This window comes from Typopeltis vanoorti, chromosome 8, assembly GCF_054136105.1.
Source record: "Typopeltis vanoorti isolate ZY-2024b chromosome 8, IOZ_Tvanoo_1.0, whole genome shotgun sequence".
In the NCBI taxonomy this organism is placed as follows: Eukaryota; Metazoa; Arthropoda; class Arachnida; order Uropygi; family Thelyphonidae; genus Typopeltis; species Typopeltis vanoorti.
The window spans coordinates 56,853,593-56,868,558 of NC_143556.1; the positions used below are offsets into that span (position 1 = coordinate 56,853,593).

General features: G+C 30.6%; 1 protein-coding gene across 1 annotated transcript in view; it reads left to right on the forward strand.

Moving 5' to 3' along the window:
- The window catches only part of LOC150104011 (uncharacterized), a 41,190-nt gene that overhangs the window by 19,113 nt on the left and 7,111 nt on the right, over positions 1–14,966 (forward strand). Inside the window, exons 11-17 of the mRNA XM_090397246.1 lie at positions 592–831; positions 981–1,217; positions 7,047–7,289; positions 9,353–9,595; positions 11,360–11,602; positions 12,916–13,158; positions 13,274–13,531. Coding sequence (XP_090253372.1) covers positions 592–831; positions 981–1,217; positions 7,047–7,289; positions 9,353–9,595; positions 11,360–11,602; positions 12,916–13,158; positions 13,274–13,531 — 1,707 coding nt within the window. The remainder of the gene's footprint in view (positions 1–591; positions 832–980; positions 1,218–7,046; positions 7,290–9,352; positions 9,596–11,359; positions 11,603–12,915; positions 13,159–13,273; positions 13,532–14,966) is intronic.

Genomic DNA, 14,966 nt, shown 5'->3' on the forward strand with positions numbered 1-14,966 from the left:
TACTTTATAGTGACCTAATTTTGATGTTAATATTTCATGTTTTACTGTTATCTGTTTTTATTTGCAGTGAGTTTTTAATATATTTTCTAAAGGTCATTAATCAAGAAATAAGTACCATTAATATAAATTTATATTGCTTTTATTAGTTACAAATGAATTCTTTAACTAATTTTCTTTGCCATCTAAATCATTATCGTACATCAAAGTTAGTTACCTTTTATTTAATTATAAGTTAAAATATAAATACAATAATGCGAATTACATATATACAGTTATATTCTATGTAAACCACCATGCTTTATAAGTCTAACGATTAATGTTTTATGTTTCTACATTTTCATCGATGGAATTATAATATATATAATGAATAATATAGCATTAAGAATTACATTTGCCATTAAATAATTTAAATTATATTTATATTTAGGATTGTTTTGTATTAGACTTCCGCTTTTCATATCACGGTTTTCTTAATTTATAAATTCATATACACAATATCCTAGTTAATGCTTATAAATTGAATGATAATTACTAGTAAAATTATTTACTAGTAATTATTTTCTTAAAATAATTATAAATTATTTTCTCTAGATTGCAGAAGCACCACCTTGTCACCTCCATCTAGCCCGGCATCTCCATCTACAGCTACTACCTTCGATCCATTGTGTAAAGATCGCAGTGGTCTTTTTTCCAGTACAAATGATTGCGGATCATTTATACAGTGTTCTAATGGACGAAAACACATCGTGCGTTGTCCTAGAGGACTACATTTTAGCGAAAATCGACAGCGGTGTGAAACTCCATGTGTGGCTAAATGTGACAAAAGCCTGGGTAAGAATACCACGAAGGGAAAAGCAATAATTCCAATTCTTTTTAACAAATTTACACGCCTATGTAGATTGAATTACTTAACCGCACGATATTACAGATATTCTAGGTATATTTATTTTCTTCAGAGTTTTTTTTTTCTTTTTATGTAGACTGTAGAAGCACCACGGCATCTTCAACATCTTCGTACACTACCCCCGCGTCACGGACACCCGATCCATTCTGTAAAGACAAAAATGGCCTTTACCCAAATCCCGATGATTGTTCCTCATTCCTTCAGTGTTCTAATGGCCACAAGAACATCATCAATTGCCCAAGAGGATTACATTTCGATGCACGTACTCATCGATGTGATTATCCTTGTGTTGCTAAGTGCGACAAATCCCTCGGTGAGTCAATTTTAGAAACATTTTCATAAATCCAATTAGTCTGTGAATTATTCAATTAGAAAAATATGCTATAATAGGTTGAAGGTAGTAGATAAGGAAGAATTATTTTATTCGTCTTTTAATCTCTCAGAATTTGATTTATTACCCGTAAAGTTATTGTAATGTTATATCCGATAGGAAATTAGACAACGAATGGATTATCATTAATAAGTCTTGCTTTGATGGAGTTTAATTCTGCGTGTAGTTATTTTACTTATTTAATTTAATTATAATATAGTATAATAGTAATTTAATATTATATACTTCTTTATGATGGTTTTAGTGTTAATTATACGAGCCGATGAACAACATTGTTCTTTATAAATTACGAAAGAGAGAGAGAGAGAGAGAGAGAGAGAATTTAATATATTCAAATCCACATTGATATCATGCTTAATCACATTTTTGGAAATATTGTTAAATATTCTTAAAAGTATTTAATAGGTGGGGTCATAGAGTAATTAGACATGAAAGACTTTTTATTGAATATCTTCTTCAAACGTAGAAAACCTTATAGTTAAGTCAAGGCCTGCCATCATTCAAAAAAATTGTCGCATTTCGTTTGCCATTTGTCTACAAAGTTGCATTCTTTGGTTTTAATTGTCGTCAGCTCATCAAACTCCTTTCTATTTTTGAAGACATTCAAGTCATTGAGGCAAAGTCTTGAGAACAAGATGGTTGATTGAGTTAAGAAATATCTGTATTTTTCGTTAAAAAAATGTCTTATTTACAACGCATTTTAAGCCAGCTCATTGTCTTCATGTTCACATTTTTCAATGACAAGTTGCAAGGAATAACTTTCCTATCTCTTTATCTAGTTCCGACTTTCCAGATGTTAACAGTATGTGTTGAAAGTTTGTCTAAACAAAACAAGCTTTTTTTACATATAATTTCTCCAGTCCTGTGGACTGTTGATTGACATTAGAGGACGTTGACAACTTAGCGGCCTTCTTTAATTGTTTCATATGCTTGCTTATGACAGTCAATCTTCATAATGTCGTTTTACTTTATTATTTTAAGTGTCTCGCTTGAAGATATCCTCAACTTCGTACGAAACTTAATGCTAATTCTATATTGTGAATACATACAACTGAACTTTCAGTTCATTCTATATAGAATATAGGTGATAATTATCGGTGCATTGAATCAACTAATTCGCGTCTCTTTCTGATACAAGTTGAAACATGTCAGAACATGTTCTATACTATAGACTATATTCTGTTCAAAGGTAGTCCCACTCGGTACTAGAAATGTAATTAAAAGGCATTTCTTTTTGCATACTACAACTAGATGCTCAAATACTTTTGTCAACATAGCGTATGTTGCGAACATTCTGCGCTATCTGTAAAAATTCGCAGAAGATTACATTGGATTGATTTTGCTCTGGGGGAGATCTTTCCCACTATTGTAATGATTCAGTCTAGAAGATCGTTAGAGAAAAAAAAAGACATTTATCTTTCTTCGACAGTTTTCTGATTTGTCAGATCACAAAAGCCTTATAGCATTTGTGGGTTGGTTGGTGAAGCACGGATGACAAAACTTTACACTATTGTAAAATTGGCCAAAACTCTTTTACTCATGGAAAAATTATGCAATGAATAATGTTGGGTATTAACGATTAAATGAATGTATGGCGTGTACCTAAGTGACATTATGGTAGAGTTCGCCCATCAGTCTGAATAAATCTGTTATTGTTTATCTTTTACTTGTGTCAAATTTGCTATGTAACTCACGTTTCTATTGTGACAAACGTGATTAATCTCTTCCTGTTTTCTATCATGCATGCTTCCTCGTCAAGAAATTCTTCAACACTTGTAAATGGTTTTTTATGCCACCTATTAAGTCGTTATCGTGTCAACATTGTCAATCTTTGACTAGTAGACAAATGTAACTTGACTTGTTAGACAATACAGTCATATACAAGGGATTCTTCGAAAAAAAGCGTTAAAAGCATCCTCTAAAATGTAATCATACTAATAAAAATGAATATGATGTCACCGATAATTGCTATTTGTTATTTAAAATAAAAAATTTCGTGGTCGTCCACTTTCTGTTACCTGTAATACTCATCAGAAGCAAATGTTTTTTTTTTTTTCTCTCCTCCATTATGATAATGTAGTTAGTTTTCATCATGAGAAAACAAAGTCTGATAAAGTTTCTAATGTGTTGCTTCCTTATCATGTGAAGTTGCTTTATTGAAATCAATTCTCCCCCCTCTCTACAAAATAAATAAAAAATAGCCTAAAAGAATGCCAAACACTTGGCTATTCTGACATCTTTCCAGATTTAAATAATCACTTTTAATAGAGTATGTAGAATACCAACATGAAATTCTAGGATAGCATATAATGTTTCATGAAATATTCACTTTATTTTGCTTCAGCATAACTGAAAAGTCAAGAATAGAATTCTCAGCCCAGTTGGAGAATGGGTACGTTAACCACTCGGCCAGCAAATCATCATTCAGAATATTTTGTTTTGTAAAGAATTTTCCAGAAGAATTTTCGAGGACGATCATATACAAATATAAACGTGAACAACCTTCTTCCCATAACATTTATTATTAAATAATATATTAATATAATTATGGTATGTTTTATGCAGTGGCAGACGGTAAAAATTTTAAGTGGGGGTGCTGCATATACAAAAAAAAAAAAAAAAAAAAAAAACATTTTTTTTCCTAATCAGTAACAAATTTATTAATAAATAAATTTACATATTAAAAATTGCTTTATTAAAAATATTTCATCATCACCATGAACAAACACCAATAATAAATGTTTCGTATCAATAGCAATGACAAGAGCAAACGAATATCGGCGTTAGATCGCAGTGCATTTGTTTTGTGTAACGATAATTGAAAAAAAAAAAAATTCTTTTCATATTTTCAACAGTGACACTCTTCATAATTCAGCCTTGTATCTATAATAAATAAATAATTATATGTTATTTTAACAAAATGAAATAAGATTGACAAAAAAAGTAGTTCACCACGCACACGCATCAATAATAAACGTTTCATATCTCACAGAAATAAGGCGCGTAAGCTTACTAAAAATACACTGCCGTTTAAGCAGTTACAGTTGGAAATGACGTAACGTGCAATGACAAGAGCAAACGAATATCGGCGTTAGATCGCAGTGCATTTGTTTCGTAATCTAAAGCGTTAATCGAACAATTCCAATTATTAACTATTCAATCGATGTCAAAACATAAGCTGTAACCTTTAATATGTTGTACTGCATTTATATAATGTTGTAAGCATTGTGATTATTTATAAACACAAACAAAATTTAATTTTTTCCTTTTTTCTTTGGGGTGCTGCAGTGCTTATGTACGGGCCGCCACTGGTTTTATGGAAACTTGATGTTTTACTTGAAGAATCCGTATATATTATTTATTTATTATTTTTTTAATAATGAATATTTTACTTCCTATCAATAACAATATGGAATATTTGATTTAATACAACCAAAATCTTTATCTTGTTCAGAGAAAGAGCTGTAGCAAAATAGCTAAGTTCAAACTACTGCTAGGCCTTCCATCTGGTCTCGATTATTTAATTAATCAAAACCACCGCAGTAGCATTTGAGAAGCAATGGTTGATCATGTTTCTTACGTTCAAAAATCACATGAAATTGCAAATTTCCAGACAATAGTTTTCTGTAAGAATATGCATTCCACATTGTTGTGGCAGAATCATTACAACATTCTATTAACACTGAAATTTTATTCAGTGTTAACAGAATGTTGTAATAAAACGATAAAGATGACCTCATTCATTATTATTATTATTATTATTATTATTATGAAATTAATAAAACAAACGAAGTATAAATAAAAGGAAGATTTACTTTTATCTTACTTAAATATAAAGAGCCAGTAGGCTTCATTTCGGCGATATAAAGTATTTATATAAAATATATAAAAGTATTTAAATAATACTTTTATCTTGTTTTTTATGTTTAGATTAACAGTAAAAATTAAATGATTATTAAAATATATTACACTAAATATTCATTATAATTTTCTGCCATGTAAGCTAAACAGCATTTATATTCCGCTATGAATTCTATCCAAGAGTATACTTTATCTCATGTTAGTAGTCATTTTGAAAAATAGAAAACCTTTAGTTTTTTCCTCTGTCATTTATTATTATTATTATTATTATTATTATTATTATTATTATTATTATTATTATTATTATTATTAATCTTTAATAATAATAATAATAATTACTATTTATAATTAGTATTTTTCCTAATTAGACTTTAATTTCTAACTACAGAATAATCAGAAATGCATATCGAGCAAGATGGCAAAACTGCTTCGTATATATAAATATAATGATCATTAAGTTAAAACAGATTTTACATACCGGATATAATTAAGAAGTCCATTCCTAGTAAAACAAACCTAATGACATAAACACAGTTGAAAAGGGCACTACCGGGTAAAAGTTTTATTCTAATGAATCTCTCTAACAATATGCAGATAAATGGACAGACTATCCAGCACAACATACTATCTGATCACACATCCGGGTATCTACAAGGATTTATAAACAAATCTCTCTCTCTCTCTCTCTCTCTCTCTCTCTCTCGTGTGTGTGTGTGTGTGTGTGTGTGTTTACTGCACACCAACGGATAATGTACTAGTTACTATGCTGAATTTTGTGTTGTTAATACTGAATCAAAACCGATGAACCGCAGCTATTCATTAGTATACCTAGGCATAACGCAATTTTTAAGGTATGTGGAAACTAAATGATACAAGTAAAGTGCAACTATTAAATTTCAAATTAATATATCATGAAAAAATCATGGAAAAGGTATTTCATGAAATAATTCCGAACTTATAAAAAGTATCATGACACTTCAATGTATGATAAAAAAAAATAAATAAAAGTAAAACTAAATAAAATAAAACGTGAATTAATTTTTTTTAAAAAAGATTTTATAGTTACTTTAATTTCTATCAACGAATTTAAATAAACCAAAATTATAAACTAAATTAAAATTATTTACTTAAAATATTATGCCTAGAGATGCATTTTCGTGAAATTTTACTTTAAACTAACTATATATATATATATATATATATATATATATATATATTTTAACTAACTATATATATATATATAGTTAGTTAAAATAAAATTTCACGAAATTATATAAAATTATATAAAATATCATAAAATTATATATATATATATATATAATTTTATGATATTATTAAATATTCACTTTCAATTTTTTTTTCTAAATCTTTATGCTATATTTAAATACTGAACTTCGCAAAATAAAATGTTACAATTATTAATCGCTGACTAACATTAAATAAAGCTAATGTATGTTTATTTTGCTTTTAATAAATTATGAGTGATATACTGTAATTAACCTTTCTGCTAAATATATCTATATCGTATCTGCATGATTATAACAGCTACCTATAACACAATATAACACAATAAATTCTTAAGTTCTTAAAAGAACTGGGCGATGGACTGAGTCCTTGACTCTTTATCCCGTCATCTGAATGAAGTAAACTGTGTGGATGGAGTGTTGTTGAGCTAAAACGCTCTAGTCATGGCTGGGTAACGGCAATAGCCGAGCCTCAGTTAAAACTTCATTAGCTACAACATTGCCATTTGTTACCCTGGAAGTCCTAAAAAGGACTTGTTAGAGAAGTGGTAAGAAATAAATTTCTTAAATATTTTATATACCATAATTAAATTTTTGGCTAAATACTGAGATTAATTCTAATAATATATTTTATTTTTTGTTTTAGATTGTAAAACCACCATTACCTCTACATCTACAACATTACTATCCACAACCACTTCTCTAGTGACACCCGATCCATTCTGTAAAAATCGAAATGGCTTATTTCCGAATTCAGATGATTGCTCTTCCTTCATTCAATGTTCCGAAGGAAACAAGAATATCATCCGTTGCCCAACAGGATTACATTTCAATGTGGGCACGCACCGATGTGATTATCCTTGCATTGCCCAATGCGACAAATCTCTAGGTAAATCAATTTAAAGAGCTTTTTACTACTTAGTTTATAATAATATGATAAATCACTAAGTGATAACTTCGTTAAATCTGCTGAATAACGATCAGGACCGGTTTTAGTTCCTGGGATAGATTCAACTCTTCGGCTCAGGAACTCCACGAGGTGTGTCACAGTTTTGAACTGCGTAGGAAAGCAGCACATTGATTAATCTTGCTGTGGTCCCATTCCAAGGCCACGCTCAGCATTGAACTATTAATGTCGAGCAGTTTCAGATTAGGCGAAAATGTTCCACTCCAGAAGTGGCCTTTTTCGATTTTTTGTGAACGCTTTGCAGTAGGTACTTGTTTTTTAAACTGAGAGATTGGAAGTAGAAGTTTTTCTGGTATGTCATAATACATAATGGCATTCTACCTGCTTCTTGCCAACTACTCTTGTACTGTTGTATTGTTTGATTGTCTGTGGCTTCTGCTAGATTGCATGATACTTGCTGAATAGGTTATCGTTTTTGCCATTAGTTGCAGATAAACTCTACTCACTCCATGAGCGAATAAACTACTCAGCAAGTGGAAGTTTTTGTGGTGCTTATATTACAATAAAAGCACCAACTATCATAGTACCGCGTTCATAGTGAATTAGGTCACATTGTAGGTCCATTATACTGTATGTATCAGTTATACAATACATCAATTCCTCTCTCTCTACTCACGGTTTCTGTATTCTTGTCGGTGTGGCTGCCAGATCAAATAGCCGCTACGCTCCCTTTCCAACTAGCTATGGGTTCGAATTCCTTTGTGGTCATGAATGCTTGTGCGAAAATCTTTACAAGGAAGACACTTTTGCATTTCTAAGTGTGAAATCCTTTACCCGAGAGGGTTAAGCGTTTTAAGTAGCTTGAGGGTTCTAGAATTCCCGGAAGTTTACGGGTGGACTGAATTGTTAAAACGAAAAAGAAGATAAAATCTCTCATCGTGCATTATAGCTTGGAACATGGCACATGGCACTCTCAGACAAAATGATGAATGTCTCGATGACCAGAACATCCACTTTGTCCGATTTATGGCAGTCCCATCTACAGAACATTAGAATTTTGCATTTTTATTGTTACTCAGACAATATAATATTACTTGAAGGCTTCGGTAATTTCTCTGTTACTTTCTATGAGCATTGACATGGTATTTGATTAGTTTCATCTATTTTTAACTAGATTCTCTAATTTTATGTAGTCCCAGCTTCCTCAGGAAACTATAATTATAAATTATAAACAAGAGTAACTTGTTTACAGACATCAGTTAATGCAAACATAAAGAGTGAATACCGGCAATAATTCTTTCTTTCAATTAGCGGCAGTTATTGAAAACCAGAACGTAAATGTACGACGTGTATCAGATTTCGGGTCCTTTTTTGATGTCCTTTTGACTGAAGAATTTTATCAAAATACTTTGATAAAGTGCTTCTGTCTACGTAAGCATTTTATCAAATTTGAAAACGTTACTTATTCACTAAGATTAATAATTGAAACAGAGACCACTTAGTTGTATTTTCCTCAAGAATCTGTCATAAGGTCTGCGAAAGTACCTGAATAATTACATGTATATTCACATGGTGAAATACTGCATCATTTTAATTCTTATAACGTTATAAAGAAATAATATAGTTCTTAAAGTATTATATTATTTCATCGGATTATTTTGAAATTATTCGTATGAAGACGAAACCGACATAACTCAAGAATATATTACTGCTAAATAAGGATATGACGATGAATTATACAGAATTTGAAACAAATATATATTTTAATAGAGGAATATAAGTTTATATAAATTAATCTGAAGTTGATTTATTTATTTATTTTTTGTGTTATAATCAGAAAATCATGCTTGGCTCTGTCGTTTAAATGATAAAAACTATTACTAGTTCATTATGGATTTTTAGGTTTGAATCCAGGATAACATGTGAATATCTATAAAAAGTGTCTTCGCTGAATCTCATCGAATAGCTTCTTGAATTTATAACGTTTTCTTTTTTTTTTATCCATTTGGATCCATTCGAATACTAAGTTTTCTCTTTTATTTTAGATTGTACGACCACCACAGCTTCCACATCTACAACGTCTCTATCGACAACTACTTCTCCGGTAACACCCGATCCATTCTGTAAAAATCGAAATGGATTATTTCCGAATCCAGATGATTGCTCTTCCTTCATTCAATGTTCCGATGGAAACAAGAATATTAACCGTTGCGCAAGAGGATTACATTTCGACGTGCGCACGCAGCGATGTGATTATCCCTGCGTTGCCCAATGCGACAAATCTCTAGGTAAATCAATTTAGAGAGCTTTTTACTACTTAGTTTATAAGAATATGATTAATCACTGAGTGATAACTTCGTTAAGTCTGCTGAATAACGACCAGGACCGCTTTTAGTTCCTGGGATAGATTCAACTCTTCGGCTCTGGAACTCCACGAGTTTGCCACAGTTTTTAACTGCGTATGATAAAGTCAACTTCATTTTCTTGAAACAATTCCCAAACGTGCATGCTTTAGAACACCTCCATAATACAGATGTAAGTAACGCTTAACAGAAAGATAAACTGTAGGCATAAAGGGGTCCTGTAGTCATCAAGGTTCACGATATCACAACTGCAAGAACGACGGTGTACTGCATCCTTGCAATAGAAAGTTTGAGCTAGATTCTCGTCGTGACAAGAGGAATCTTTATATTGGCTTTTTCAATTGAAGGGGAGTAGGCCGAGCTCATGCAAAGTTAGCAGGGCTTTTTCACCTAGAAAGTAATTATTTATTTATTTATTTAATTATTTTATTTATTTATCCTGTACTCAAGCAAATCTTCCGGAAAACTCGCACAATTTAAAGGCAAAAATATTACTGGTGGAGGAGTAGATGGTGTTGGGAGTTGATGGTTGATTATATAGTGAACACAGTTGTTTATGAGGAGTGGAGTGCCCACCCGCGATGTGTCCTTGGAAGTGACACATAATATATTTTTTTATTTTTTTTAAATTTTCTTTCATTTAATTGTTCTTTCTTTCTTTCAAATATTTATATATGTACAATGATTATCTATTCAGTATATTATTTTACACGGTTCAGCACTTTGCGCTACATATAATAAGATTTAAATTGTAATGATGATAACAGTTTTTTTTATTTTTTTATATAACAATCATAATAATAATTTACAATTATATTGTTCAGAGTTATATAAGTTGTATAATATTAAATGTTGTGGTTTACTATTTTTTTTTTCAAGTTTGAAAAAGTGTGATTATACAACAGTATTTACACATATGCAATCTGAATATTATGTGTCCTTATTTTCACAAAAATACGGTGTAAACTCATGATTTACTTTTAAGATAATTTTTTTTTTTTACATTGCATACATTTGTTACAGTTATTATATACATTACATTCACTTGTTTACATATGATACATTACTTTACATTTGTTTACATGTGATATTTACATTACGTACATTGGTTTACATATAATACATACATTGGTTTTCTTGTGATACGTACATTACATGCATTTCGTTACATACGATACATCTTGGATGTATCATATGTAATAATAATAATAATAATAATAATAATAATAATAATAATAATAATAATAATAATAATAATAATTGTGTGCTCCCAACACTACCATCATCAACTTCCAGTGTGTGTTAAAACTAGGAAAGCAGCACATTGATTAATCTTGCTGTGGCGCCATTCCTAGGCCACGCTCAGCATTGAACTACTAATATCGAGCATTTTCAGATTAGGCGAAAATTTTCCACTCCAGAAGTGTCCTTTTTAGATTTTTTGTGAACACTTTGCAGTGAAATAAATAAATAAACCATGCATGGTTTTCTCTTAAAATCAGAAAATCATGCTTGACTCTGTTGTTTAAATGATAAAAACTGTTCCTAGTTCATTATGGATTTTTAGGTTCGAATCCAGGATAGCATGTAAATGTTTGTAAAAAGTGTCTTCTCTGAATCTCATCGAATAGCTTCTTGAGATTATAACTTTTTTTTAATTCATTCAAATACTAATTTTTTTCTTTTTAGATTGTACGACAACCACGGCTTCCACTTCTACAACGTCTCCATCGACAACTACTTCTCCGGTAACTCCCGATCCATTCTGTAAAAATCGAAATGGATTATTTTCAAATCCAGATGACTGCTCTTCCTTCATTCAGTGTTCGGATGGAAACAAGAATATCATCCGTTGCCCAACAGGATTACATTTCAATGTGCGCACACATCGATGCGATTATCCTTGTATTGCCCAATGTGACAAATCTCTTGGTGAGTCGATTCAATCTTTTAATATATAGATCATTATCTACTTTATTTATTTATGTAATCAAATTATGTTTTTTGCTATTTTATTATCTCTTCATCTCTATCAGTTATATTTGCTTGAATAATAACTTACAGGGGCATATTGATTTTTACAAGAACTTTATCTCAGTTTAAATATTTTAGTTTAAAATTCATTGACTTCTCTCTCTCTCTCTCTCTCTCTCTCTCTCTTCTGTTTCTTTCTTTATTTTTTAGCCCTGTTTATGCTACCTAAATGTAGCTGTTTGAATAACGCTGTTGTAAATACAACATCTCAGCTCAACATTTGAGCTGAGAGTTAACCGTAACATATTGATTGGTTTTTCCATCGTAATTTTCAATAGAAATGCATTGCGTATGTTTGAACTTTCCATTCCATTTTATTGTTAAAGTTGATATCACTTCATGCCAATTTACATGAAAATGATATATCAACATGAAAGGCAAAAATGGTAAGGAAGTAATTCTCTCTCTCTCTCTCTCTCTCTCTGCAGTTAATTAATTTTCAAAAATTCTTTCTCTTGTTGTCGAAAGAGGGAAAGATGATAGCAAAGATGTGTTATAATATAATATAACAGTAGGTTTATAATTTGTTCCATAGACCATGCTGTATCCTGCATTAACTAATTGAGTATCTTTGTAAAGTCAAATTGTATACGTAGCAATATAGGTAACAAAAATTGGAATATAACTGAATATAACTTTCCATAACAAAGATTGGTTATGGAAAGTTATAATAAACGTCTACTTTAGTAAGGAGCAATCCACATTGATTAAGTTTTTTATTTGAATATTGTTGGAAAAATTATGAATAATATAGGAAAGGAGGGATGACTTCTAGGAAGGAGAACAAACAAGGAAATCTGACTGTGTCCCCCTCTTATAGTATAAGAAATTTTATATTGGTATTTTATCTCAACGTCCTAACTTAATGACTTATATTGACCACATATCATAGCTTTATATGAATCTAATTAATGTCGTTCTTCGTCACTATGTAATCTGTATAAAATTATATATTCAACAAAAATTTATTAGGAGTGACTGTAGCAGAATATTCTATGAAGGTGGCGTTGCTTTTCATTTCACGCATTTATTTAAGCTGTCGATAAAACAGTACATGCTAATAAGACATGCTAACTTAAGAGACGACACGTTCTGAACTTCTTCACAAAAACAATGATTGCATTTTTTGCATTACAATTAATAATATGTTACGAAGTATTTTAGAAACATCGATCTAATGCTAATTTTGTTTTTGTTTAATTTTTCTTCAGACTGTAAAACCACCACCCCATCTCAGGTTACAACAATCCCGACTACAACTCCTTCAGCAAAAACACCCGATCCATTCTGCAAAGAACGCAATGGCCTCTTTCCTAATCCAGACGACTGTGGATCATTTATTCAATGTTCAGACGGAGATAAATACATCGTGAACTGTTCTAAAGGCTTGCATTTCAGTGAAGCTACACAAAGGTGTGAATATCCATGTGTTGCTCAGTGTGATAAATCTTTAGGTGAGAAGAGCCTAGCGAAATTAATATATTTAGAGAAAAAATTATTTAAGTAAAAGAGAATCCAATTTTTATTAATTGAATTTGAAGAGGAATAAGTTTTTTTTTTTTCTTTTAGATTGCCAAACCACTACTGTCCCAACTCCACTTGCAACTAATTCAACTGTGAGCACTACCACAAGTCGACCTTGGACACCTGATCCATTTTGCAAAGATCACGAGGGTCGTCTTTATGTAAACCCAGATGATTGCGGATCGTTCATTCAATGTTCTAATGGCTATAAGTACATCATGGACTGTCCAAGTGGCTTACATTTTAGCGAAGAGCGACAACGATGTGAATATCCATGTATTGCTAAATGTGACCCATCTATAGGTAAGTCTCAAAAATAAAACTATTTGAAACTTTATTTTATTAAGATATTTATCTATATCTTAAATATCAAATTAATTTTTATCATAAAATTTCAAAAATAGGAAATATTTTCTTTAATTTTTGTCAATAACTACATTAACCTTTTATTTATTTACATAGTTAAAATATTATAAAACAGTTAACAATATTTTTAAAATTGAAACGTATAAGCAAATACGGCATTATTGGAATAATGTTGCTTATATCTGATATTTTTAAATTTTAAACGTATAAGCAAATACGGCATTATTGGAATTATTGGAATAATTCCAATAATGTAAGCAAATATAAGCAAATACGGCATTATTGGAATTATTGGAATAATGTTGATTATGTCTCATTTGTATGATACTGCATATTTATCTCTAGACAAGTGACGAAAGAATTTGCAACCATTATTTCAAATGTATATTCATCATCATGCATATCAAGGATTTAGGCCTAGCGTGGCCTGTTCCGGCCTTAGAAGTCATCGTTGAATCTTTTAAGAGGACGTCCTGGTTTTCTTTTTCCTAATGGTTTGTACTTTAAGGCTTGTTTTGGTAATCTTTATATTTTTATTCTTTGAACGTGTTCCATCCATTTATGTTTATATTTTTTAATTTTTTTCTATTACCGATTCTTGGTTTAATTCTTTCATAATTTCCTCGTTTCATTTGTGAACAAATAGGGTATACTTTGCAGTTTTTCCTCATAAATTTCATTTCTGCTTTTATTAATCTTCGTTTGTCTTTGTTTTATTGTCCAGATTTCACTTCCATATAATAAGACTGGTAGGGCTAACATATTTTATTCTTTTAGTCTGGTTTGCTTTTGAACTAGGTTTGGTTTAAATATGAGTTAATTACACCTGTTAGTTTTAAATATTTTGCAATTTTTACATTAATATCTTTTTCATTTTCATATGTGATCATACATCCTAGGCAGTTAAATGAATTCACCTGTTCTAAGATCTTGTTATCTATTACTATCTTAGTTCTTGCTGGATCTTGTCCTTTAAAGGCCATAGTTTTTGATTTTTCTATTGATATTATCATAGCATAATTTTTGGCTATCTCATTTAGATCTAAAATAGCTTTCTGTAAGTTATCTTCATAATTTGATGGAGATTTTTATTCCATTTTATTGTTATTTCATTTACGTAAATATTAAAGAGAGTTGCTGAGAGGGGACATCCCTGTCAGACCCCTTGGTCAGACTCCGCATTCGATACATTACTCAGATTTATGGAATATCTACTGACCCTCTATGGGATAAAGGATGGTCTCATAATCGTAATGACCAAAATGAGTTCATAACGATTCTATGTTATTTTCGACCATCTAATGAATGTAATAAATTAACATAAACTGGGTTGTATATTGTCCGAAGGATTTTAATAATTGATACTAAGTAA